The 24,839-nt window shown below is 45.9% G+C and overlaps 1 protein-coding gene across 7 annotated transcripts; it reads right to left on the bottom strand.

Moving 5' to 3' along the window:
- Window positions 1-963: 963 nt before the first annotated feature.
- On the bottom strand, window positions 964-14,522 carry GEM (GTP binding protein overexpressed in skeletal muscle). 7 transcript variants are annotated; one of them, XM_044928535.1, is made up of 5 exons: window positions 14,387-14,522; window positions 12,597-12,936; window positions 5,073-5,149; window positions 3,791-4,091; window positions 964-2,336 (listed from the first exon to the last, which is right to left on the bottom strand). In XM_044928535.1, exons 2-5 carry the CDS (start codon window positions 12,925-12,927, stop codon window positions 2,059-2,061), a joined length of 987 nt encoding a protein of 328 aa, XP_044784470.1. In that variant the 5' UTR covers window positions 12,928-12,936; window positions 14,387-14,522; the 3' UTR covers window positions 964-2,058. The 7 variants fall into 7 exon arrangements, with proteins under 7 accessions (XP_044784470.1, XP_044784468.1, XP_044784469.1 ...); XM_044928533.1 differs by lacking the exon at window positions 14,387-14,522 and adding an exon at window positions 14,343-14,364; XM_044928534.1 differs by lacking the exon at window positions 14,387-14,522 and adding an exon at window positions 13,189-13,901.
- Window positions 14,523-24,839: the final 10,317 nt, after the last annotated feature.

The raw sequence follows: 24,839 nt of genomic DNA on the forward strand, positions 1-24,839 counted from the left end.
GTGGCAAACCAAACGACATCCGTCTCACAACCTTATAAGGCAGATATATTTAGCAGCCCCATTTTGCAGATGAGAAACTGATAGTTAAGAAGCTTTAATCTCTACTCCAGACGCACATGTTAAATGGCACAGCCGGGATTCCGCAGAGGCCTGTGTAACCTGAATCTTTACTCTCATCACTTCCCTGTACTGTTTCCTTACACAATTCAAAGATACAAAGTTCTGAGATGGGAACTTCTGCTCCCAGCTTAGAAAAGGGAGAAGAAAGGGCAACAGAACAGAAAAGAAACCCCTTGTAAAACTGTGTCACTCGGGGCAATATGCAAGGTCCCACGATTGTCACTGTGTGTGTCTGACCACAAACTCAGAAAGAGAGGGAGTTGAGAGTGAAAGAGGGGGCACATGGGGGCCAGGGGTGTGAACAGGGAGCCTCACTCCTGCAGCAGAAGGGCTACACAGCACCACTGGAAAGCAGCCATGTATTAATGTCCAGCTGTAATAAAGTCAGCAAGGAGAATTTGGTTAAAGCCTTGCCTGGCTAGATCTCAGGCTGAAAATCACCAGCTTCCTTTTTTTCCTCCCTAATCCTTTATAATTTCCTCTAATGCTTTACTCAAGCTTAGGACCATGAGCCTTTGGGGAGCAAAGCGAGGCCCATCTGTTGAGTTAGGAATTTTCCAGACCAAAGTAAAGATCAATCTCACTTTTATTGTAACTTAGCATTTACGTGACTCCAAATACTTCCTAACTGTATCAGCTGAAAATCACCTTGCATTATTGTGAATCACGTCCCAAAGGACAGGGGTCAGGAATACTCTTTAAAACAGATAATGACTGGGCTACTGCCAATGAAAAGAAGAAATAAAATGATAGGTAGGTTTCTTTATAATTTGCTTGCTCTGGAAGCTATACCAAAATGATCACAACCATCTTTCCTGGAGAGGAAAAATATTTAGGAATGCCTTTTTTTCCCAAAGATTTTATTTATTTTATTATAAGACATATAGGTAAAAACTTGAATATTCTGAAAAAGATAGAAAATGGTAATAAAATGGGTGTTTTTCTTAATAAGAAACAGGTTCATAAATATGCTTTATCAAATGTTACAATGATTGTTATTTTGCAAAATAATAATAAATAGAGCAGAGCTGTGGCATACAAGGGTCAACCCAAAATGCTGGAAGTATTTATGTTTTGTGTTTTACAAAAATTCAGAGCTTCAATTATATTTTAAAATCTGGCATTTTGCACTCTATGTTCTTAGTAATTTAGATGTTAAAAATATTTTTATGATGGCCCCATGATTTTAAAAACAATGCAACAGAAAATGTGGTTTGGCTAAATAGAATCTGATTAAAATAATTTTCCTCTAAATAAAAAAATATAAGACACAATAGTAAATACACAATTTTTGAACCCATAAGTGGTACATGTATCAATTCCAAATTGTACAGATTTCTGGATCATCAGCTATGGGCATTGAACAAAAATGGTTTGCTAAGCTTTCGTTTCCAGCAAGTCCATCATCTCTCACAGCTTCACGGAGCAATGACAGCAATGAGCATGATGGACCCAGTTATGCAGTTCTAGCTCCACAAATATAAGCTACAAAGACAGACGTTCTCTTTCCTTTGCAAAACTCCTTTGACAGCTTTCCTATATTTGCCTATGACAGACTGATTGGCCTCAAATTCACATATCAGAACACCAGGCAAAATTTTAACAAGGAAAAGTTCTTGTCCAGGCATTCTTCGGTAGGCTTCGATTCTCTATCGGCCAAAGGAGAGAAGAAACACATGTGAACCCCGACCACGCCCTTTAATGAGTCTTGGGTGTTCAAACAGCAAAGGTCAGGCTCTTCCTGTAGATGAATACTGACTCCTCACGAAGCTCTTTCATTTCCCATGCGTACATTGCCCAGCAGGCTAGCACGTTAGTTCCCAGCTACAATAGGGGAAGCCACATCTAACGATACTTAAGAATCCAATCTAATATAGATTATGGGTCCCAGTGGCCTTCAGTGATGTCCTCTGCGGGACAGCGGGTGACTCTGGGTGCCTAGAGCACCGAGAGGTCGTGGCAGGACTTGGACTTGAGCTTGAAGGCCATGTTCTTGTTGTTTTTGGCCACGATCTTGCCCCAGAAGCGCCTGGCTTTCCTGGGGATGCTCTCCCGCCGCTTCTGGTAGGCCAGCCGCCGCTCGTTCTTCTCCTTGCTGTCCCGCCGGAGGCGGACCTGCCGCACTATGCCTTCAAACAGCTCCTTGACGTTGTGCTGGACGGCCGCAGAAGTCTCGATGAACTTGCAGTCGAACACCACGGCACACGCTCTCCCTTCTGATGGGGAAAACAAGAGGGCGAGAGGAGAGTCAGGGGAGCTGCAGATTTGACCCGCCACGCACACAGCCAAGCTGCATGCGGCCTAACTTGAAACGGTGCCCCAGGGAACTCAAAGTCAGCAATACACATGATGGATACCGGAGGCCACGGGGACACGTGGCCTCCCCTAAACAGAAGCAAAGAGCCTCACAGGAAAATTCCTGGAAGCAGCAAAGACGGGCTTTAGATCGGGCCCACCAAATTCACGATGTGAAGGTCCAATTTCACTAGTGTCTTAGTATTAATTATAATAGTCCCAGCCAGTGTCTTAATTGACTCCCCTCGGGAAACGGGCTAAATACTTGACAAATATTTTTTTAATGCTCACAACAATCTTTAAAAGTACACTATCCCTTTCAGGTAGCTGATGAGACTGGAAGGGAGGGGCATTCACACAGCCTGTAAGTAGCAGCTGTGAATCCAGGTCTGCTTCACTCTCAAGTTCATGTTCTTTACTCTTTCTCCTGATTCAGTTCCTGAATTGAAAATTAAGAATCCTACTAGTTTATTTCCTCTCTTAAAAAAACTTTTTTTAAGTTTTGATGAGATATTTTGAAAAAATTTTGAAGATTTCACACATGTACAGTACAATCACAGCAACTCTACAAACAAGTTTTTCTGAAACAGTCTCAATTTTGAATGTTCTCCTGTGTTTAATGACCAGGTGTCCACGTTTTTGTTTGGGGGGAACTGACTACTATAGACAGCCATTTCCCAAGAGTAAGGGATTCCCAAGCTGGTTGGGTCTTTTCAGTCTTTTACAGGGTTCTTTACTCCTGGGTGGAGGCTGGCAATGCAGCATTTTATTTTTTTTTTAACCATTGTACAAATCTATATTAGGACAATAAAATTTTAAGGTCCCCAAAGGCACTTGGGTGCCAGCTCAACAAATAGAAAGTAACCCTGAATTATGACAAAGGGTACATGACACCAGCAGACTGATGCCTTGACTGGAATTCAGGAAACAAAGAGTGAGGGCTGGAAGGGTGCTTCTAGGAACCAGAGGCAGCCAGAGTAGAATTCTCAATCTCAGTGAGACTCTTTCTCACAATGCCCCTTAATCAAGTGCCCATTCTTCCTGTCTAAAGATGTTACTTTCACTTCCCAGAAGGCTTGAGATCTCCCTGGAGAATAGAAGGGACAAGGCCAAAAGGCTGGGGACGGCCAGTTTCCCCTGAGCCAAACCTCTTCCCTAAAGGAATCCCAGAGAAAGCCTTGGGGATGGAGAGACTGGAATCCCGCAGGTAGAGCAGATGATCTGCTGGGAACGTGGACCTCTTAGAGAGGATGCATGAAACTCCATGTGGCATTCTAGTAAGTCTCCAGTTTCAGCTTCAGGAAAGAGCAACTGTCGGAAGCAAAATGCAAGGGACTCAGAGACGTTTCTGTGGTACTGGCACCACTCCTCTTACCTGATACGGACACTTCCCGGCACCGCACCAGGTCACTTTTGTTGCCAACCAGGATTATCGGGATGTCCTCGGTCTGCCGGGCCCTGCGGAGCTGAATCCGCAGCTCGGACGCCTTCTCGAAGCTGGCTCGGTCCGTGATGGAGTAGACGATCAGGTAGGCATCGCCCACCTGCATGCAGTGGTCCTGTAGCCACTCACTCTCCCCCTGATAAAGGACAAGGTCTTCCATGAGCTCAGATCTGCCTGGTTGAATGAGGTGTCCGTTTGAAAGAGGGAACGTGTGTATCCCAGAGTCCCTTTGCTGATATGGGAAAGGAAGAAAATTCATTCCGACTCCCCCCAGAGGCATCAGTCTTCCATGATGTCTGTGACTGTAAAGACTGCTAGCTCAGACAGGACGGACGCCAAAAACTTTGACTTTCCGATTCCTCCTACAGCTTGAGTTGATAAATTATACAAGGGGTCTGCCAAACAATATTTCCAATTTTATTTCAACTACCTAAAAGGAGCCTTTCCTGGCTTCCATAAAATTCTTTTTGCCTCTCCTGCTGCTACTGCTACTGCTGCTAAGTCGCTTCAGTCGTGTCCGACTCTGTGCGACCCCATAGACGGCAGCCCACCAGGCTCCCCCGTCCCTGGGATTCTCCAGGCAAGAACACTGGAGTGGGTTGCCATTTCCTTCTCCAATGCATGAAAGTGAAAAGTGAAAGTAAAGTCGCTCAGTCATGTCTGACTCTTCGCGACCCCATGGACTACAGCCTACCAGGCTCCTCCGTCCATGGGATTTTCCAGGCAAGAGTACTGGAGTGGGGTGCCATTGCCTTCTCCGTTGCCTCTCCTAAGTGATGAAATTAAGAATCCTTTCATTAGCATAGGAGGATTCTCAATAAACAGAAGGTCTAGCATACAAGCTCAGAAACCCCAAACCTTTCACCAAAAAAAGCAAAATGTGAAAACTATTGAGAATGTCAACTTCATATAATATGGTTTTATGTAGTTTAAAATTATCACCCATACTTACTGGGACTTTCCCTAAAGCAAATACACTTTGTATTTCTGAATAGACCTAAGGGCAGATCACTGCCACTTGCTTGTTATTCAAAGTTCATTTATGAACAACGTGTCCCTTACAACAGTTTTGGTCTTCAGAAGTAAATGCTTTTTAATCAAGAAAATGAGTCCACCTTATCTGGAACATCAAGAAGGACAATGTCACCCTTGCACCAAACAGCCTGTTGGAAGGCAGGCCCCAGAGGAGTTTACAGTCACGGGCCCTGCATACCTTGTTCTCCCACATGTCCAGGAGGATAATTGTTGCAATTTCCCCATCAACCATCAGTGTTCGTTCATATGTATCTTCTGGAAAAGAAAGAACAGTGATGTTGGAGTCAAACAGATATGCAACACTTTTCTCTAAGAGGGTGATGCAGCAAATTATGCCAGAAAATAAACTTACTAACTATGCAATTAATTATGCAAGTAGACAGAGTAAACTGTGTAAATATTCACAAAGATAAACTCTTTTTTAATCACCTTCAACAACATTCCACACATATTCCTCCAGTATTTACTAAGCAGATCTCCTGCATCTTCTGAATATGTGTCACTAAACACTCGAAAGGCATCCATTCATTTTCATCATTCCTATACGTTTTATACAGGAAAACCCTTTAGGAGAATAAACTCACTTGAGTACTTTTGACTCCGATTCCATGGATGCTGCCTGAGAAACACTGACTGCCCAGTAGAACTGCAAACGTAGCTCACAACCCTCACAGGGGTGATGACTGAACATTCACTGGCAATTTCGGGAGCTTTCAGCTCACAGAGCTCTTTTGAAATATGCAAGAAAAAAATCTTGAGACTACCCTTGTTTTGATGATATTTTCTGCATTTAAAAAATACAGGTCCCTGGAACAAACGGGATTGCTTTTCCATCTTAAGTAGAACAGAGGCACAGCCTCCAGCTCTACTTAGTAATGGAAACTTCCCTCCTGGCACTTGAGCCCAGATTGAGTGTAGGTGAAGGGTGAATGCAGTCCAAAGGGCAGAGTAGCTCCAGGCCAGAAAAATCAGTGTGTGTGTAGGGGGGAGGGGAGTAACTGAGTTCAGTGGGATTTTTGCAAGAGAAATTCCCATCAGTTCCACGCAACTGAGCCCATACTCCCTCTATTTGTACAATGCGGTTTCCTGTTTTGAATTTTAACATTAGAAAATTATGATCTTCGTAATGATTTCTTGTCTTTTTTGTTTTTTGGTCATTTTTCGTTGGCTGTTCTTTTTGCTAGAACTAGTTCTAGCAGAAGAAGAGGGCATCAGAGGATGAGATGGCATCACCAATGCAATGGACATGAACTTGGGCAAACTTCGGGAGATGGCGAGGGACAGGGAGGTCTGGCTACAGTCCATGGGGTCGCAAAGAGTAGGACATGGCTGGGCGACTGAATGACAACAATAACATTTCTCTCCAATATTCGAAGACTTGTTCCCTCACCTCCTTCTGAGGGATGTGTTTCCTGACTATCTTCTTAAAATTCCATTATCCTTCTCCTCCCAATATTCCTTACTCCCTTCCCTGTTTTTTCTTCACTGTGCTGATTGCTAACAAGAATGCATTTAATGTACTCATTTTATTATTTTCAGTCCCTATCACCTTCCAGAATGTTAACGCAGAGATTTACCTCTGTGCTGTTCACTGTCCTCTCCCCCAGCACCCAGGACACTTACTGGGTAGATGGCGGGTGCTTAGTAAATACTTATCAAGTGAATGAATGGATGATAAATATAGCACTGGAGCTGTGAGCACAAGCAAACCTGAACTCAAATCTGGGTGCCCGCCCTTATTAACTATTTGGCTCTGAACTGCTTTCTTAATTTCTCTGGGCCTCGGTCTCTTCACCTGTGAAATGGAACTGATTACAGTATCCATACCTTAGGGCTATCTGACAATTACATTTATCAAGCCTGGGCACACAGGAGGCATGCAGTTAATGTTAGCTGTTATCATCACTTCTTCAGATCATGGAAGTTGCTTCTTGCCATACTTGCTATTTCCTATTACAGGTAATCCTAGCTGAAGAGCCCTGCATTGTAGGAACCAGAGCATTTCCTGCTTTATAACAGTGAGGGACTTAGAAGAAGCAGTGCTCCTGGTTTACATAACTGAAAAAGACACATTATCCCAATATTCATGTGCAAATTGTAAAAGTACTATTTACAACAGCCAGGACATGAAAGCAGCCTAGATGTCCATCAACAGAAGAATGGATAAAGACGTGTTACATATATACAATGGAATATGACTCAGCCATAAAAAGGAGTGGAATTGGGTCATTTGTAGTGATGTGGATGAACCTAGAGTCTGTCGCACAGAATAAAGTAAGTCAGAGGGAGAAAAACAAACACTGTACATCAATACATATATACGGAATCTAGAAAAATGGTACTGACGAACCTATTTACAGGGCAGGAATAGAGACACAGACGTAGAGAACGGACTTGCAGACACAGTGGGGGAAGAAGGCCATGGGACAAATCGAGAGAGTAGCATTGACGTGTATATAGCTAGTGGGAAGCCGCTGTATACAGCACAGGGAACCAGCCCAGCACTCCGCGACGATCCACAGGGGCAGAATGCGCGGCACAGAGGCTCAAGAGCAAGGAGATACAGGTGTGCTTGTAGCCAACTCACACTCTTATACAGCAGAAACTAACGACACTGTAAAGCAACTACACTCCAATTTAAAACAGAAAAGCCATGCTCCTGGTCTAATGTTTCTTCATCTAGGGATTAGAATCAGGAGAGAGAAAGGAAGGAAACATGGACAGAGGAGAATAAAAATGAACCAGGAACAACTTTAAATTTCTCAGCGTCCCCACCTTTTTTTGGAGTCACTCTTCTAAACGATGGTAACTGTTTCCCACTGGGGATTTTTAAGTCTATTTATTCCCACCGTGTTTGCTACCCTCAGGATGCATCAGGAATGGATCGGAGTGAATAGCATAACTTGGCTTAGTGGAGAGTAGAGTCTCATGACTTCAACAGGCAAATTTATACAACCAAGTGCCAACCATCGGAGTTTGGGCAGCACAGATGGGGTAGAGGGTAGTGGTAGGGGCGTGGCTGCCTGCCAGTGACCACCTCAGAGTTTTTGTCTTTTCTCTGAAAGCCTTCCTTGCACTCAGAAAACTAAAAAAAACCACCCCACTTTCTCTGCTCATCACTCACTACCCAAAAGTAGGCAAGCACAAGAGATCTGCTTGAATCTCCAGTAGTTCAGACAGAAGCATACTGTATTCCAGTAGCTAAGGGAAAAAGCAAACTCAAACTTTCCCTCGGTTTAAGAATTATCAGAAGTCTAGAGGAATAAGTGGACTGAAGAGTCCAGTTGCAAATTAAGGCCAAACTGCTTTGCTGTTCCAGAAGGTTCCTGACAGGATCATTTTGACTTACCCCTGCCTGAAAGTCACTGTGTTGGAAACCCAGGAGCCTAAAACAATACATCTCGGCCCTGCTGTGTGCATGTGCCCTGCGCCTGGGTTTATGTAGCGCCTCTGGCTACGTGCCCCAAGGATTCCTCAAACACACAGAGCGTCCCGCTTGACAGCCTTCTGCTACCAGGAGAGGACCTGCTTGTAACCAAAGCTTGCGTTTCTCTTCCTCTCTTAGGCACTTACCTTTCAGCCTTTTTAAGTGCTAATCAGGTAAGAAGAGCTGACATAAAAGAATATGAAATTCTAGACGAGTCCTTTGAAATCTGCGCTGGGTTAAGGTGTGTGGAGAAAGGGTTGAGGCCTCTGGCTTGGAAGGCTTCTCAGATCCCTGGTCTGGAGAAGGCTTCCTTTTTCTGGTGCTCCCCCATGAAGGCTGGGGTGCAGGGGGTGGACTCACCCCCTGTAGAGCAGGAGAGACCCTCCTGAGGGGTGGGGGAGAGTTTCTAACTGGGCAACTGTGATCGGTCTCCATTTTCCCTGAACTGCTGCCTCTTGATTTGTCTGTACTGCATTTGACCCCCCCACCCTCTTTGCTCGGAGGACCACCCTGCTCAAGGCTGGATCCAGGGCTGTGTGTGAGCCTGAACAGGAGTTCTCTCACCTGCCGGAACTGGTCCTGGCAGCCTCTGGAAAGTTCTGAGGCTCCAGCATCCATCTCCCCCCAGAATTCTCAACTGCTTTCAGCTTTCAGAGTCCAGAGGGTCCCACTTGGAAAGGAACAAGCAGTGCTGAGGAGCACTGGCCTTCCCTCCAGTGGCTCCTGTCTCCTCTGTCCGCCTCACAGGGCCCCAGGCAAGAGGCACCAGAGTGGACGAGGGGCTTCAAGCAGTGAAAGGGCCAGTGCGGAAGAGAAGCCCACGGGAAGGAAACAGCAGAAGCAGAATCAGCCCCAGCTAATGTTCACTTGGTACTCACTCTGTGCCCGGCACTGTGCTATCTCCCCTTATCCTCTTAATAACCTTTGATGTCGGTAGTGTGCCTATTTTACTAATGAGGAAGCATGAGGAGGATAAGTATCTTATCCAGGAGCACCCAGCATCAAAGTGAAAAGAAAGTGAAAGTGAAAGTGGCTCAGTCGTGTCTGACTCTTTGTGACCCCATGGACTGCATAGTCCATGGAATTCTCCAGGCCAGAATACTGGAGTGGGTAGCCATTCCCTTCTCCAGGGGCTCTTCCCAACCCAGGGATCAAACCCAGGTCTCCCACATTGCAGGCAGATTCTTCACCAGCTGAGCCACAACGGAAGCCCAAGAACACTGGAATGGGTAGCCTATCCCTTCTCCAGGGGATCTTGCCCACCCAGGAATCAAACCAGGATCTCCTGCATTGCAGGCGGATTCTTTACCAACTGAGCTATGAGGGAAACCCAGCATCAAAACTGGGGTCCAAACCCACATATGAGGTTTCAAGTCCAGTGGTCTCTGCTGTACTTCTGTGCACACGTGCAATGTCTTTCCACCTCCCTCAGGGCTTCTGTATCCTAGTGGTCCTTAGGGTCCAGCTCAGAGACCAACACTTGCTTGAACCTTTTCCTGATTTCACAGCCAGAAGTGGTATTTATTTTGTCCTCTGAATTCCCCCAGTACTGCCCTTGTACCTCTTTGAAGATACTAATCGCATCCTATCTTGATTTATAAGTGGGTGTATATCTGCTCTCTACTACAAATACTGTCAGCATCTTTAAGGAAGAAACCCCATGACTCTTAGTATGTCCTCACTGAGTCGCATCAAGCTTCATGGCATACGTTCAGTAACTGATGAATGGACGGATGAGTGAATGAATGAATGGCATTACATATGCACAGAGAGTCATAAGATTAGTGCAATATAATCTTAACAACATTCATCTTTATTTGGAGAAATAATGATGAGAGTATCATGTGCTTTTTATCTTATGGTTAATGCTGAAAAAAAAAAACAATGCAGTGAAGTGCCATGGAAAACCCTCTCCTCGGGAAAGATAAAGCCAACCACCGATTCCAACAGCCCCCCACAGGTAAGAGCTGTAATCCTAGACAGTATGAGTTACTCAAATAGGTCAGATTAGGTAGGATGAGTCACCAAAGAAGCTTCCTGTTGTCAAAGATTCTCTGTCTGAGGAGATCACGAAAGGATTCCCCCTACCAATAGTCCCCTCTCCCCATTAAACCAAGAAACCTCCCAAATACAGAAGCCTGCCTTCCCAAGGTTCAGGGATGGGTCAGTCTTCTTCATACCCTATGCCCACAGGAATACCACCCTCTGGATAGGTACCACTGTGCTCTAACGGACAAACATTTTTGAGAGTCTGCTATCTACTAATTATTTTAACCCCTCCCTCTTAAAGAAATGAACAAAAATTCTTAGTTGGTCTCTTTTTCATATCAATCCCCAAAGTACTTTACTGTGACTTCTTTATTAATTTTTACGCTGCTCTAAATTATAGCCCCCAGCCCTCAAATCCTTCCTAAGAGGGTATTATGGTGTACCTCATCCATCACTGAGTACCCCAGAGCATGGCATGGAGCCAGGCACGTGGGAGGTACCCTGCCCAAAGTGCTATAGTATGTAACAGCATTCGGATGCTAAATCCAGGGGCGGCCGAGTACAGTGAAAGAACACAGGAATTTAGGTTCAATCACAACTAGTTTTGAATCCTGGGCAAACCATGGACTAGATTTTTCACCCTGGGAAAGTCACTTGACATCACAAGCTTCCATTTCTTCACCTGTAAAATAGGGACTTTAGAACCAAATGGGCTTAATTTTTATAAGTACTATTAAAATACCTGTGGGAAATACTTAGCATTATGTGCCTGGCACATAGCAGGTTCCCTATCAATGGTGGAAGGTGAACACCACCAAACTAATTTCTAAAATCCCAGGTTCTAATCCAAGATGCTCCAGAGGGTGATTCCAGGTAAGTCCCTAAGACTCAGTGTACAGACATGATGTGAGGACCAAAATAAAGTCACAAATATAAGGCACCCAATGAAGCATCTGTCCCACTGCAAATGCACATTCTAGATGAGAGCTTCCTGCCTGTCTCCTATAGGGACATGCACCCGTGGGTCTTTACCAAAAAAAGAGATACTGAGCCTCTTTCTCCCTTGAACTAGGGTTTAGCTATCATCCCTGAGACGTCAGGAGTGAGGAGAAAAATCAATGTTCTATCAATGAGTCATCATTTAAAGCCAGTTCCGGAGCTGCCTCATGAAGCAGTGAACTCCCAGACAAAGGAAGAATAGATGTTTAGTAGAAACGGGCTGACGGCAGTAAGGAGGGAGTAGGATTTCTGTGCATCAAGCACAAGGCAGAACCATGTCATCACTAAGGCATCTTCCTACTCCTGAAATCTGTGATTCAGCGGTGAGTTGCAACTGAGCGTTCAGACAGACCATGCCACTTGGACAAGCACGCTTCCTTCATTTCCACAAATGCAGACAGGGACATACAGTGACCCTGGCATCGTCTAAGACCCTGTGGCTGAAAGACACTGAATTTAAACCATCGACTACAGGAGCCTCATCTTACTTCCCAGAATACAATGCTATGCTTTACTTGAGGAATATGTGATTTTTTGAGACTGTATCACCTTAGATCAGTTTTGGAAACCAAGGCCTAAATAATAAATACCTTAAATGAGATTATCCATGGAAAATTGAAAAACCATAAGTATACTTACAAACGTTAAGTATCATCATTGTTATCCTTCAATATCTTTTTAAAATATTGAGCTATTGAAAATAGAGATTTTAAACAATTTTATACCCTCTAAAGCCTCTAATGGCAACCCACTCCAGTGTTCTTGCCTGGAGAATCCCAGGGACGGGGGAGCCTGGTGGGCTGCCGTCTATGGGGTCACACAGAGTCAGACACGACTGAAGCGACTTAGCAGCAGCAAAGCCTCTAATACTGCAATAAACAAACTAATGAATTCATCCTAACAGTTTTCTAATTGGCTTGGTTTTAAGTATCACCATGAAAAAAGGCTGTGTCTACACTGAGTGCTTGAACAGTCCAGGTCAGACCTGGCAAAAGCCAGAGGTGGGATCCTGACCCTCTGGCTCCACCCTCTGAAAACCGTCTCCCCGGTCCCTTTAGAGCTGGAATATAAGAAATTCCCTCTCTGGCCCAGCTTCTATCTACAAGCATTTTCACTTTCTTGTCCCAGAGGCCTATGCCAGCGCTTCTGTGGAGACTTCGGCTCCCCAGGCAGAGCCAAGAAGGCATAATTGCAGTTCCCAACTCTGCAGACAAATGACCCACCCACTCGCTCTTCCTCCTGGACCACTGCCAACACCGTAAAGCCCACCGGAGCCGGGCCACCTACCTCCAAGCACTTCGCAGTCGCTGTCCATGCTGTCATGGACACCCGCAAAGATGTTGGCCAGAGTGGACTTGCCCACCCCCTGCTCCCCGATGAGAACCACCCGATAGTAGGTGTTTCCGGACTCAGAGGAGATGACTGAGTCCGTAGAGTCGGAGGACCAGCTCCGGCGGCAGGGGTCCTCCGGGGCGGCAGGGGGACGGCTGCGCTGGCCGTACTGCTGGGGCTCCTTCTGGACCATGAGATGCCTGCCGTCGGCGGGGATGCTCCAGCGCTGCTGCTGCGGCTGCACGCCCGCCGTGCCCTGGCGCATGGTGACATGGTTCAGAGTCATCGTCAGGTCCTGGAAGGCAAAGCAGCCAAGATGGTACCATCAGGAAGCATGAGTTCAGGGAGCTCGAACACAGTCATCGGTGATATTTTAGTACGTGAGGTTACCAAGTAACCCTCACACAAGGAGCACCAGTGAAGCAGTCCCCAAATCCAACAGGCTTTCAACTGAACACACACACACACACACACACACACACACACACACACACACACACACAGCAGCTCCTCGGGCAGACTGTCATTTGCAAAGAGGAAAAGGTACCGTTAATATCGTCCACTGCCCTGGGGCTTCCTCCATCCTCAAGGAAGCCTGGGGATTCCCCACTCAGAGCCGGCACAGAGGCAGCCAGAAGGCACCAAGAGCCTCCAGAGAAGGCTTGAAAAGCAACAAGTTAATGCAGCTGGGGACCAGCTGGCCAGGTTACCGCTCTTGTCTAAACATGGCACTTAAGTAGCACCGGCACCCAGCAGGCTTTTATGCCTCAGTGGGGAACACGTGACAATGACATCATTCCCCCCGGCTGGACTGGACCAGGGCTGATTGGAACTTCCATGTTTAGTAAAGTTGCCCTGATGCTCCCCAGCAGTACGGCCTGAATATGCTCTTATTCGAGGGGGAGAAGAATTTCTGCTTGAGGTGTATGCCTCACTTCTGCCTGCCTGCCCAAGGATATCACATTTAGCCTTGTCCTTCTGGCAGGGAGAGGACCTGCTCAGGTTCAGAGCTGTCAAACTTGCAGAGACAGTGCTTCACTCTTATTGAACTCTGTCCACTCCAAGAGTTCCTCTCCTTCAACTCGGATTTCCACTTTCCTGAAGCCAATCAGGTCCAAGACTCCCTCGAGAAAGACATTCAACAACTTGGCTACAACTTGGCCTTTCTCAAGACTCTCTCCCCTTGCCTGGAGGTCTGGACTCCCAGGCTCTCAGACAGAAAGCAGAAGCAATCTCATTTTTAGCAGCAAGATGCACTTATGAGCGCGAGACCCTCCCCTTCCCGCACCCACTCCCTAAAACCCCAACACGTCCATGACCCTAGCCGTGACCCTCACCTCGATGACCCTGATGACCGATCGGTTTGTAGGGGTTTTTTTTGTTGTTTTTTTTTAATCTTACAAGCAGCGCCTCCGGTAGGCCGACTCTTCAAACAACCAGAGCCTGAAGTATCCCTGACGGCTGTCCTCCGACCACAGTCTGGAGGAGGAGATGACCCTCCAACTGAACTGCACTAAAGCAACCCGCCACTGCCCAACGGCATCCTTCGCCCCTTAAACTCTGCAACACCCCCTCCCCCCCGACCCCCTGATCAAAAGACCACCGCGCCGGATAGCAGGTCCCGAAGGCTCTTTTCCCCACTTGGAAAGTTCTCCGCTGGCTGGGGACGCCCACCCCTTCCCCCAGTCCTGCCCCCCGCACCTCTCCGGAGGCCCCCGCTCCCAGCCGCGGGCCGCGCGCCTTACCCGGGGGGCGGCCGAAGGCGGGCGCGCGCCGCGATGCGGGCGGCCGATAGCGGGGTGACTGCGCCGGGTGCGCCCGCGCCCGCGCCCCGCGGTTTATACGCGCGCGGCCCGGGCTCTGCCGTGACGTCAGCGCCCCCGCCCTGAGTTTGGGGGGCGGGCGGCTCTGCAGCAAGCCCCGAGGGGCAGCCCCATCGCCAAATCGGTGACTCGCCGTCATGTGACCCCCGCCTCTCTCCCCTTTTAAAAAAAAATAACGACAGTTGAATCCCGGGCTCCTTTATTATGGTTTGTTCTTTTGACCAGGCGGACGCTGGAAGGGGGCAGATAATACACGAAGTGCCCCTTAATCGCACTTTCCAGCAAAACAGTTTGCGAGCTGTCCGGATGAAGGATGGAGGAAGAGGCAGGTTGGGATTGGAAACCCAGTTTCGCCAAAAGACAAAAAAAAAAAAAAACACACAGGGGGTTACAGCCACATTGAAGTGTTCAGGGCTTGTGTCAGCCGCATCTTCTGCAAGGGAAACCCAGTTTCGCCAAAACCGAAAACCAGGGATCGGCGAGGCTCCCGTGGAGATTTAGGCTGGGGCTACAGCCCCATGGAAGTGTTCGGGGCTTGTGTTAGGCGCATCTTCTGCAAGGAAAACGGTCTCTGCCTGCTCCTGTCGCCTTCCCGGTGAAAGAGGGAAGGAGAGGAGACCCACACTGCTTCGTCTCCCTTCTCTGACCGGGACCCAGAGAGAAGGGGCCAGAGGAAGGTGGGGCAAGGGGGCAAGACCTTGAAAAGGTCTTGAAAAAACAGCTTAAGTAGGAATCCAAGCAGACTGTGCTCAATGTGGCTAGCCCTCCTGCCCTGGACCAGGACGCTGAGGCTCCTGGATCAGGGAATGTAATCAGCATCCCGACTAGCAGCATCTCCTGTACCAGGCTCCCTGGCATGGCCGGTCCTGGCTGTGGAGCCAGGGCCTCTGGCCATGCGAGGAGCCTTAGCCTGGGTTCCAGTCCCGAGAATGATGCCTGTGAATAAAGGGCACAAGATAACAGAAACAGCCACTTCTTCTATCATTTACTGAGTACCTCTGAGTCCCTATATTTAGTAGGTACTGTTAGACCTCTGCAGTATCTCAAACTTTACTACAATTCTGCAAGGTGAAGACACTGCTGCTCCCATTATATGGAGGAGGAAAATGACCCCCAAAGTCAGAGAGCTTGCCCAAGGTCACGCAGCTCATGTATGTGGCAGCATCAGAGCTCGAAGCTCCACTTGCATGGCTCTTTGCACTGTGCCCCCAGCTGGAGGGATTCAGTGACCTCTTTTGCGGGCCACGGGCATTTCCCAGACACTGTGTTTGGAGGTGACATTGGCCTTTCCAACAGATCCATCCGCTTTTCCAGCCAGCTGCATCTCTGGATGGGCTGGTGGCTCTGGAAAACAGCCAGAGGCACCAGCATCTATTCAAGTGGCTGGACCCTGCTGTGAACAGAGTCTGTTCTCTGTTACCCTGCAGCACTTACATGCTCTGGGGATTATCCAAGTGACCAGCTGCTGAGACATGCCAGGCCCCATGCTGGCAAAGATGGAACGGCAACCCAGAGCTCTCTTGGTCCCAGGTGCCCTGGGCCCAACCTCCTCATTTTATATGTGAGGAAGCTGATACCCAAAGGGATGACTACCACTCAGGTAGTAACTGGCAGAGCTGCAACCAGAGCCTAAGGGTCATAATTTCCTGGATGGGTCCCTTCATTTCCATCGAGTTTTCCTTCTGGGCTCAGCCAGGAAGAGGATGGCTACAGACGTGGTGAAAAGAGAAGAGTAGGGGGTCAGGGAAGGACAGCGAGAGAGAGGAAGGGGAGGAGACCATCCAAAAGTTTTCCACTGACTCCATACATGTAATCTGTGAAATATCTGTATTTCAGAATTATCTGTGCTTTTTCATGCTGAGCTGACTCTGTCAACTGATCTTAACAAAAAGACTGAAAGTGAAAGTCACTCAGTCCTGTCTGACTCTTTGCTATCCCATGGACTATAATTCTCCAGGCCAGAATACTGGAATGGATAGCCTTTCCCTCCTCCAGGGATCTTCCCAATCCAGGGATCAAACCCAGGTCTCCTCATTGCGGGCGGATTCTTTACCAGCTGAGCCACAAGGGAAATCCAAGAATACTGGAGTAGGTTGCCTATCCCTTTTCCAGGGGATCTTCCCGGCCCAGGAGTCAAACTGGAGTCTCCTGCATTGCAGGCAGATTCTTTACCAACTGAGCCATCAGGGAAGCCAACAAAAACATTATGTGTAAATCAGAGTATATACGCATATCATGTAGCCTCTCAGTTCTACTTTTTCCCATTGATAAGAACCTAATTCTTCCCATTAAGAACCTAATTCTACGCCTAGACCATATCCCCTCTTAACTGTTGTTCATTGGTATATGTGAAGCTCGCCAAAGAAAATCAGCTCTAAAGATGGGGGAGAGGGCTCTTCAGTCCCCTATCAACTGGATAAGTACATCAGTGCTGTGTTTGAATCTGCCTTCTTAAATTTTCTGTCCCACAAGAAGCCAGATGAGAAAGCAACAACTTGGGAAGAGTTTCAACTGAATGGCAGTTAAGTTGGAGTGAATATTTAGACAAAAGTCACAGTTATACCAGCAAAAAGCACATATCAGAGCCAAGCTTCATCCAGCAGAGTCCCAGCTGCCTCATCCAGGATTCCAGCTCAATGGGACCATCTGAGGGTTTAGAGATGGAGAAAAAAGGGGGAATCAGGACATTTGGACAAATAGCAAGTTCTGGAGAAGAAAAATTGGCAGAAGATTGTAGTTTCTTAGTCTATGAATTATTGTGTCTGTATTCCTTTCATGGGCATTTGAAGGCTTCTCAGGTTTTAGCTAGTAGGGTAAAGGGTGGGGCTAGGAGACAGAACTCCAAACAAAAATAACTGACATTTACTGACAAAGCCATATACTGTATCTCAGTTCATCCTCACCACCACGGCATCTGCCTGTGTCTCACGGACGAAGATGCTGCGGAATGGTATGAAATAACTTGTTCAAGGTCACAGAACCTGTAGGTAGCAGAGCTGCGCTCTCTGGGGCCACAGTCTTAACCACCGTTGTTTAGAGTAGGGGCTACACGTCAGCCCTGTTCCCACACACCCCCACCCCGACCTCAGCCTACCTCCTTCTTAATCCCCCTCAAAAGAGGAGTTTTGATTTGATTGGCAAAAGCCCCTGACCTTCACTGGGCCACATATCACTAATATATTACTAATGGGGAAGGTCTGTCTCTCCCTAAAGGCGTGAACCACCCTCTTCTCTTTCTTTTCTCTAGCTCCTACGCCCTGATGAGAAGGTAAATTCAGCGTGCCTTTGGGGGGCCTGACTATCTCTCTGTCTCAGTCACCCTGTCACTCTTTTTTCTCAGCATAGAGACCTGTGCAGCCACCCCATGATTTCAGAGAGGGAGGAAGAGGTGGGGAAGGAGGGGGAGAATATTTGACCAGGCCTGAGGTTGAGGCATAAGGGATCAACCATTAATGTCCTATTACTTTGAATATCACACTTTGAAAGTTCTAGAGAAGGCAAAGTGATGGGTGGGTGATGGGTAGGCTCCTACCCAAGGTCAGTGCACCCTTGGGTCTGTAATACTATCCTATAAACCATAGAATTACTCGATCTTCCTCATTTATACTGGAGACTTACTGCCACCAAGGTCATGCTTATTCGTGCCACCAAGTCAGTGCTACTCAATGATAAAGTGCGGTCCACCTCCACCAAAACCAAGAGAAGGGATGTCCTGAACACTGAAAAGGTGATCAAATAAATGGGCTTGGTTTTTATTGCTTTCGAAATGCTTGGCCTTGAGATGCCTTGAGGCACAGCTTGTTGTCTGACTCCCCAGAGTCCTGACTACTCCCTAATGTCTTCTACTCCAGCCAGCTTCTCTCATTTAGATTAGCTACCTGGCCCCCAGAGCATTTGCCTTGATGACCCCTGCAAGGGCAGAAAGAACACATAGGGGATTCAGCGTTAGGAAGGCCAGGTCAAACCTCAGCCTTTCCTCTTCCTGGTCACACGATCCTGGGATGTCACCAAACCCCAGAGGCCTTGGCTTCTGCTGCTGTGAGGACTAAAGGGCTACTGAGCTTGGAGCAGTCTGTTAACCGCAGAGCACCGTTTCAACGCGAGTGATTATGACGATGACGCAGGAGCCGAGGCTTGGAGCGTGGCCACCTGCCATCAGTCGTGCTGCCCCTGAAGGCTCCGGTTAAATGAATCCAGCAGCATTCAGGACGCATGAAGCAGAGGCAGGCAGGGTTGGAAATGTACTCCTATTGATGTTCCTAGGAAAAAATAATTAGCAAGAAGAGTGGGATGGTTAAGTCCTTTGTAAACAAACAAGGATGTGGGGTCAAATCCCGCACACTGAATAGGTCTCCACCAGCCACAAAAGCAGTGGGAGGAGCTGGGTGGGAGGCAGTGCGCAAAGTATCAGAGCTCAAAAAGAACCTCCCACCCCCTCTGGGAAGTCTAAAGAAGGAAAGAATTACTATATGGAAAATCATTGCTTTACAGAAGGGGGAAAAACGACTCCAATTGCAAAATCAAGAGAGCCCTGATTAAGAGAAAATGAAGACCAAAGAAAAGAAGGCTAAGAATAGCCTTGCCACTTCCAGAGGCCTGTGGGATCCAGATGGACACTCCTGCCAGCTGCAGCCTCCTTCAGTCTGGCCCCAGCATCTCATCAGACTCCTGCTGAGCAAATTTAATTTTCCATTGAAAAAAATTTTAGCTGCCACCCTTCCTCTGCTCCATTAGCCCAGGCTGCTGCAGACCTCTGCTACTCCTTCTAAAACCCTGCAGGCTGCGTGCAGGATGTATCTCAGAAGGGCCTAGGGGAGGCTCCTGGAGAAAAAGGACATTCTCTGCCCAGGTTCCTCCATTCATTACAGTAACTACTGAGCACTCACCTGTTACCAGAACCTGTTCTAAGGGCTAGGGGTAAGGTACACATTCATGGACTTATATTCTGGAACTTATTATAAAAATACTAAATAATGAAGTATCACCATATTCACTCATTCATTCATTCACTCATTCTTTCTCTGAACTTGCCACCCTTTAGCCTTAGTTTTCTCATCTGTAAAAAGAGAATAATACTGGAGACAATGTACAAAGTCAGGGTCAAGTGCACACCCATTCAGAAGTCTGACAATAGCAAGGCTGATGAAAGTGTGAAGACGTAGTGTTCTTGTGCCGCGCTGGTTGGAGTGTGAATTGGAAGACCACTTTGGAGATCAGTCATCAACATCTAAAATGTGTACATCCTTGGTGACTCAGCAATTCTGCTTCTCAGTGTGCATCTTCTGTATCACCCAGGAGACAGATACAAGAATGCTCATTAAAGCACTTATAACACCAATCAGAAACCACCTTGTGATCATCAATGAATAAATTCATGCTGCTATATTTTTTCAGTGAAACATGCAGCAGTAGAAATGAATGAGGTAGACCTACTTGTAGGAACTTGGATAAATACTATACCCATAATGGTGACTTCAAAAAGCAAATGGCAGGATACCTACAAGAGTAATAATTTATGTAATTTTTTAAAGCCCACACTAATATTTTATAGTTAAATATATTCAGTAAATTGAAGAAAGTAGGGAAAACCACTAGACCATTCAGGTATGACCTAAATCAAATTCCTTACAATTATACAGTGGAAGTGACAAATAGATTCAAGGGATTAAATCTGATAGAGTGCTTGAAGAATTATGGATGGAGGTTCGTGACATTGTACAGGAGGCAGTGATCAAGACCATCCCCAAGGGGAAAAAAATGCAAAAAGGCAAAATGGTTGTCTGAGGAGGCCTTACAAATAGCTGAGAAAAGAAGAGAAGCTAAAAGCAAAGGAGAAAGGAAAGATATACCCATTTGAATGCAGAGTTCCAAAGAATAGCAAAGAGAGATAAGAAAGCCTTCCTCGGTGATCAATGCAAAGAAATAGAGGAAAACAATAGAATGTGGAAGACTAGAGATCTCTTCAATAAAATTAGAGATACCAAGGGAACATTTGATGCAAAGATGGGCACAATAAAGGACAGAAATGGTATGGACCTAACAGAAGCAGAAAATATTAAGAAGAGGTGGCAAGAATACACAGAAGAACTGTACAAAAAAAGATCTTCATGACCCAGATCATCACGACGGTGTGAACACTCACCTAGAGCCAGATATCCTGGAATGTGAAGTCAAGCAGGCCTTAGGAAGCATCACTACAAACAAAGCTAGTGGAAGTGATGGAATTCCAGTTGAGCTATTTCAAATCCTAAAAGATGACGTTCTGAAAGTGCTGTATTCAATATGCCAGCAAATTTGGAAGACTCAGCCGTGGCCACAGGACTGGAAAGGGTCAGTTTTCATTCCAATCCCAAAGAAGGTCAATGCCAAAGAATGTTCAAACTACCACACAATTGCACTCATCTCACATGCTAGCAAAATAATGCTCAAAATTCTCCAAGGCAGGCTTCAACAGTACATGAACCGTGAACTTCCAGATGTTAAGCTGGATTTAGAAAAGGCAGAGGAACCAGAGATCAAATCGCCAACATCCATTGGATCATCAAAAAAGCAAGAGAGTTCCAGAAAAACATCTACTTCTGTTTTATTGACTATGCCAAAGCCTTTGACTGTGTGTATCACAATGAACTGTGGAAAATTCTTAAATACGTGGGAATAACAGATCACCTTACCTGCCTTCTGAGAAATCTGTATGCAGGTCAGGAAGCAACAGTTAGAACTGGACATGGAACAACAGACTGGTTCCAAATCCAGAAAGGAGTACATCAAGGCTGTATATTGTCACTCTGCTTATTTAACTTATATGCAGATTATATCATGCGAAATGCTGGGCTGGATGAAGCACAAGCTGGAATCAAGATTGCTGGGAAAAATATCAATAACTTCAGATATGCAAATGACACCACCCTTATGGCAGAAAAGGAAGAAGAACTAAAGAGCCTCTTAATGAATGTGAAAGAGGAGAGTGAAAAAGTTGGCTTAAAACTCAACATTCAGACAACTAAGATCATGGCATCTGGTCCCATCACTTCATGGCAAATAGATGGGGAAACAGTGGAAACAGTGAGAGACTTTATTTGGGGGGCTTCAATGGGGTCGCACAGAGTCGTACACGACTGAAGCGACTTAGCAGCAGCAGCAGCAACAAAATCACTGCAGATTGTGACTGCAGCCATGAAATTAAAAGATACTTGGTCCTTGAAAGGAAAGCTATGACCAACCTAGACAGCATATTAAAAAACAGAGACATTACGTTGCCAACATAGGTGCGTCTAGTCAAAGCTAGGGTTTTTCCATTAGTCATATATGGATGTGAGAGTTGGACTATAAAGAAAGCTGAGCGCCAAAGATTTGGTGCTTTTGAACCACGGTGTTGGAGAAGCCTCTTGAGAGTACCTTGGACTGCAAGGAGATCCAACCAGTCCATCCTAAATTAAATCAACCCTGAATATTCATTGGAAGGACTGATGTTGAAGCTGAAACTCCAATACTTTGGCCACCTGATGCGAACAGCTGACTCATTTGAAAAGACCCTGATGCTGGGAAAGATTGAAGGCAGGAGGAGAAGGGGATGACAGAGGATGAGATGGTTGGATGGCATCACCGACTCAATGGATGTGAGTTTGGGTAAACTCCAGGAGTTGGTGATGGATAGGGTGGCCTGGTGTGCTGCAAAGAGTTGGACACAACTGAGCGACTGAACTGAACTGATATTTAGTAAAAGTGTAATAACATAGATGGGAAAAATACATATCAGCTTCAAAACAGAGATTATCCCAGGGAACAGGGGAATAATGATAAGGTATCAATAGATGGGCACCAGGCTTCTGAAAAATAACCAAGAAGCAAGTAGGCAGTCATATAACAAAATCAAAGTGTTTAATGAAAATAATTGTCACACTGGAATTTTATGTTCAGCTAAACGGTTGTCTATTAATGTGAGTTAAACATGTCTTTATTGAGCATTGTTATTACTAAGCAATACCCTAAGCCCCAGTGACACAGACATCAGGAGCATATGCTCAAGGAGCATAAATCCTGGTGTTCCTTTTCCCAGAAATTACCAAACCCATGAGAAGACCATTCAAGAGCTGCTTTAAAAGCTTTGGCCCAGTGAATATTTAGCTTCCCAAGCAACAAGATGTTTTCCTTGAAGTTCCTTCGTTTAGCAACTGAGAAATCAATGATACTATTTAACCCAAAAAGTCAAATCCAGCCTAAGGCTAAAGCCTTGATTTAGCCAATTATAGTGACCCAAGCTGAAGTTGAACGGTTCTATGAAGACATACCGGAGAAGGCAATGGCACCCCACTCCAATACTCTTGCCTGGAAAATCCCATGGATGGAGGAGCCTGGTGGGCTGCAGTCCATGGGGTCGAGAAGAGTCAGACATGACTGAGCGGCTTCACTTCCACTTTTCACTTTCATGTATTGGAGAAGGAAATGGCAACCCACTCCAGTGTTCTTGCCTGGAGAATCCCAGGGACGGGGGAGCCTGGTGGGCTGCCGTCTATGGGGTCACACATAGTCGGACACGACTGAAGTGACTTAGCAGCAGCAGCACCATGAAGACCTACAAGACCTTTTAGAACTAACACCCAAACAAGATGTCCTTTTCATTATAGGGGACTGGAATGCAAAAGTAGGAAGTCAAAAAACACCTGGAGTAACAGACAAATTTGGCCTTGAAATATGGAATGAAGCAGGGCAAAGACTAATAGAGTTTTGCCAAGAAAATGCACTGGTCATAGCAAACACCCTCTTCCAACAACACAAGAGAAGACTCTACACATGGACATCACCAGGTGGTCAACACCAAAATCAGATTGATCATATTCTTTGCAGCCAAAGATGGAGAAGCTCTATACAGTCAACAAAAACAAGACCAGGAGCTGACTGTGGCTCAGATAATGAACTCCTTATTGTCAAATTCAGACTGAAATTGAAGAAAGTAGGGAAAACCACTTGACCATTCAGGTATGACCTAAATCAAATCCCTTATGATTATAGAGTGGAAGTGAGAAATAGATTTAAGGGCCTAGATCTGATAGAATGCCTGATGAACTATGGACGGAGGTTCATGACATTGTACAGGAGACAGGGATCAAGACCATCCCCACGGAAAGGAAATGCAAAAAAGCAAAATGGCTGTCTGGGGAGGCCTTAAAAATAGCTGTGAAAAGAAAAGAAGTGAAAAGCAAAGGAGAAAAGGAAAGATATAAGCATCTGAATGCAGAGTTCCAAAGAATAGCAAGAAGAGATAAGAAAGCCTTCCTCAGCGATCAATGCAAAGAAATAGAGGAAAACAACAGAATTGGAAAGACTAGAGATCTCTTCAAGAAAATTAGAGATACCAAGGGAACAATTCATGCAAAGATGGGCTCGATAAAGGAAAGAAATGGTATGGACCTAACAGAAGCAGAATATATTAAGAAGAGGTGGCAAGAATACACAGAACTGTACCAAAAAGATCTTCATGACCCAGTTAATCACAATGGTGTGATCACTCACCTAGAGCCAGACATCCTGGAATTGAAGTCAAGTGGGCCTTAGAAAGCATCACTACGAACAAAGCTAGTGGAAGTGATGGAATTCCAGTTGAGCTATTTCAAATCCTGAAAGATGATGCTATGAAAGTGCTGCACTCAATTTGCCAGCAAATTTGGAAAACTCAGCAGTGGCCACAGGACTGGAAAAGGTCAGTTTTTATTCCAATCCCAAAGAAAGGCAATGCCAAAGAATGTTCAAACTACCACACAATTGCACTCGTCTCACACGCTAGTAAAGTAATGCTCAAAATTCTCCAAGCCAGGCTTCAGCAATACGTGAACCGTGAACTTCCAGTTGTTCAAGCTGGTTTTAGAAAAGGCAGAGGAATAAAAGCAAAAATAAACAAATGGGACCTAATTAAACTTAAAAGCTTCTGCACAACAAAGGAAACTATTAGCAAGGTGAAAAGGCAGTCTTCAGAATGGGAGAAAATAATAGGAAATGAAGCAACTGACAAACAACTAATCTCAAAAATATACAAGCAACTCCTACAGCTCAACTCCAGAAAAATAAATGACCCAATCAAAAAATGGGCCAAAGAACTAAATAGACATTTCTCCAAAGAAGACATACAGATGGCTAACAAACACATGAAAAGATGCTCAAAATCACTCATTATCATAGAAATGCAAATCAAAACCACTATGAGGTATCATTTCACGCCAGTCAGAATGGCTGCGATCCAAAAGTCTACAAGCAATAAATGCTGGAGAGGATGTGGAGAAAAGGGGACCCTCTTACACTGTTGGTGGGAATGCAAACTAGTACAGCCACTATGGAGAACAGTGTGGAGATTCCTTAAACAACTGGAAATAGAACTGCCTTA

Source organism: Bubalus bubalis, chromosome 15, assembly GCF_019923935.1.
Source record: "Bubalus bubalis isolate 160015118507 breed Murrah chromosome 15, NDDB_SH_1, whole genome shotgun sequence".
Classification (NCBI taxonomy): Eukaryota; Metazoa; Chordata; class Mammalia; order Artiodactyla; family Bovidae; genus Bubalus; species Bubalus bubalis.

Coding starts and splice junctions, on each gene's coding strand:
- GEM (XM_044928534.1), bottom strand. CDS start 13,224: ATGGAGGAAGCCCCAGGGCAGTGGACGATATTAACG. Junction 5,150..12,596: donor CGACTGCGAAGTGCTTGGAG/GTAGGTGGCCCG, acceptor TTTCTTTTCCAG/AAGATACATATGAACGAACA. Junction 2,337..3,790: donor CCGGGAAGTGTCCGTATCAG/GTAAGAGGAGTG, acceptor TTTCCCCATCAG/AAGGGAGAGCGTGTGCCGTG.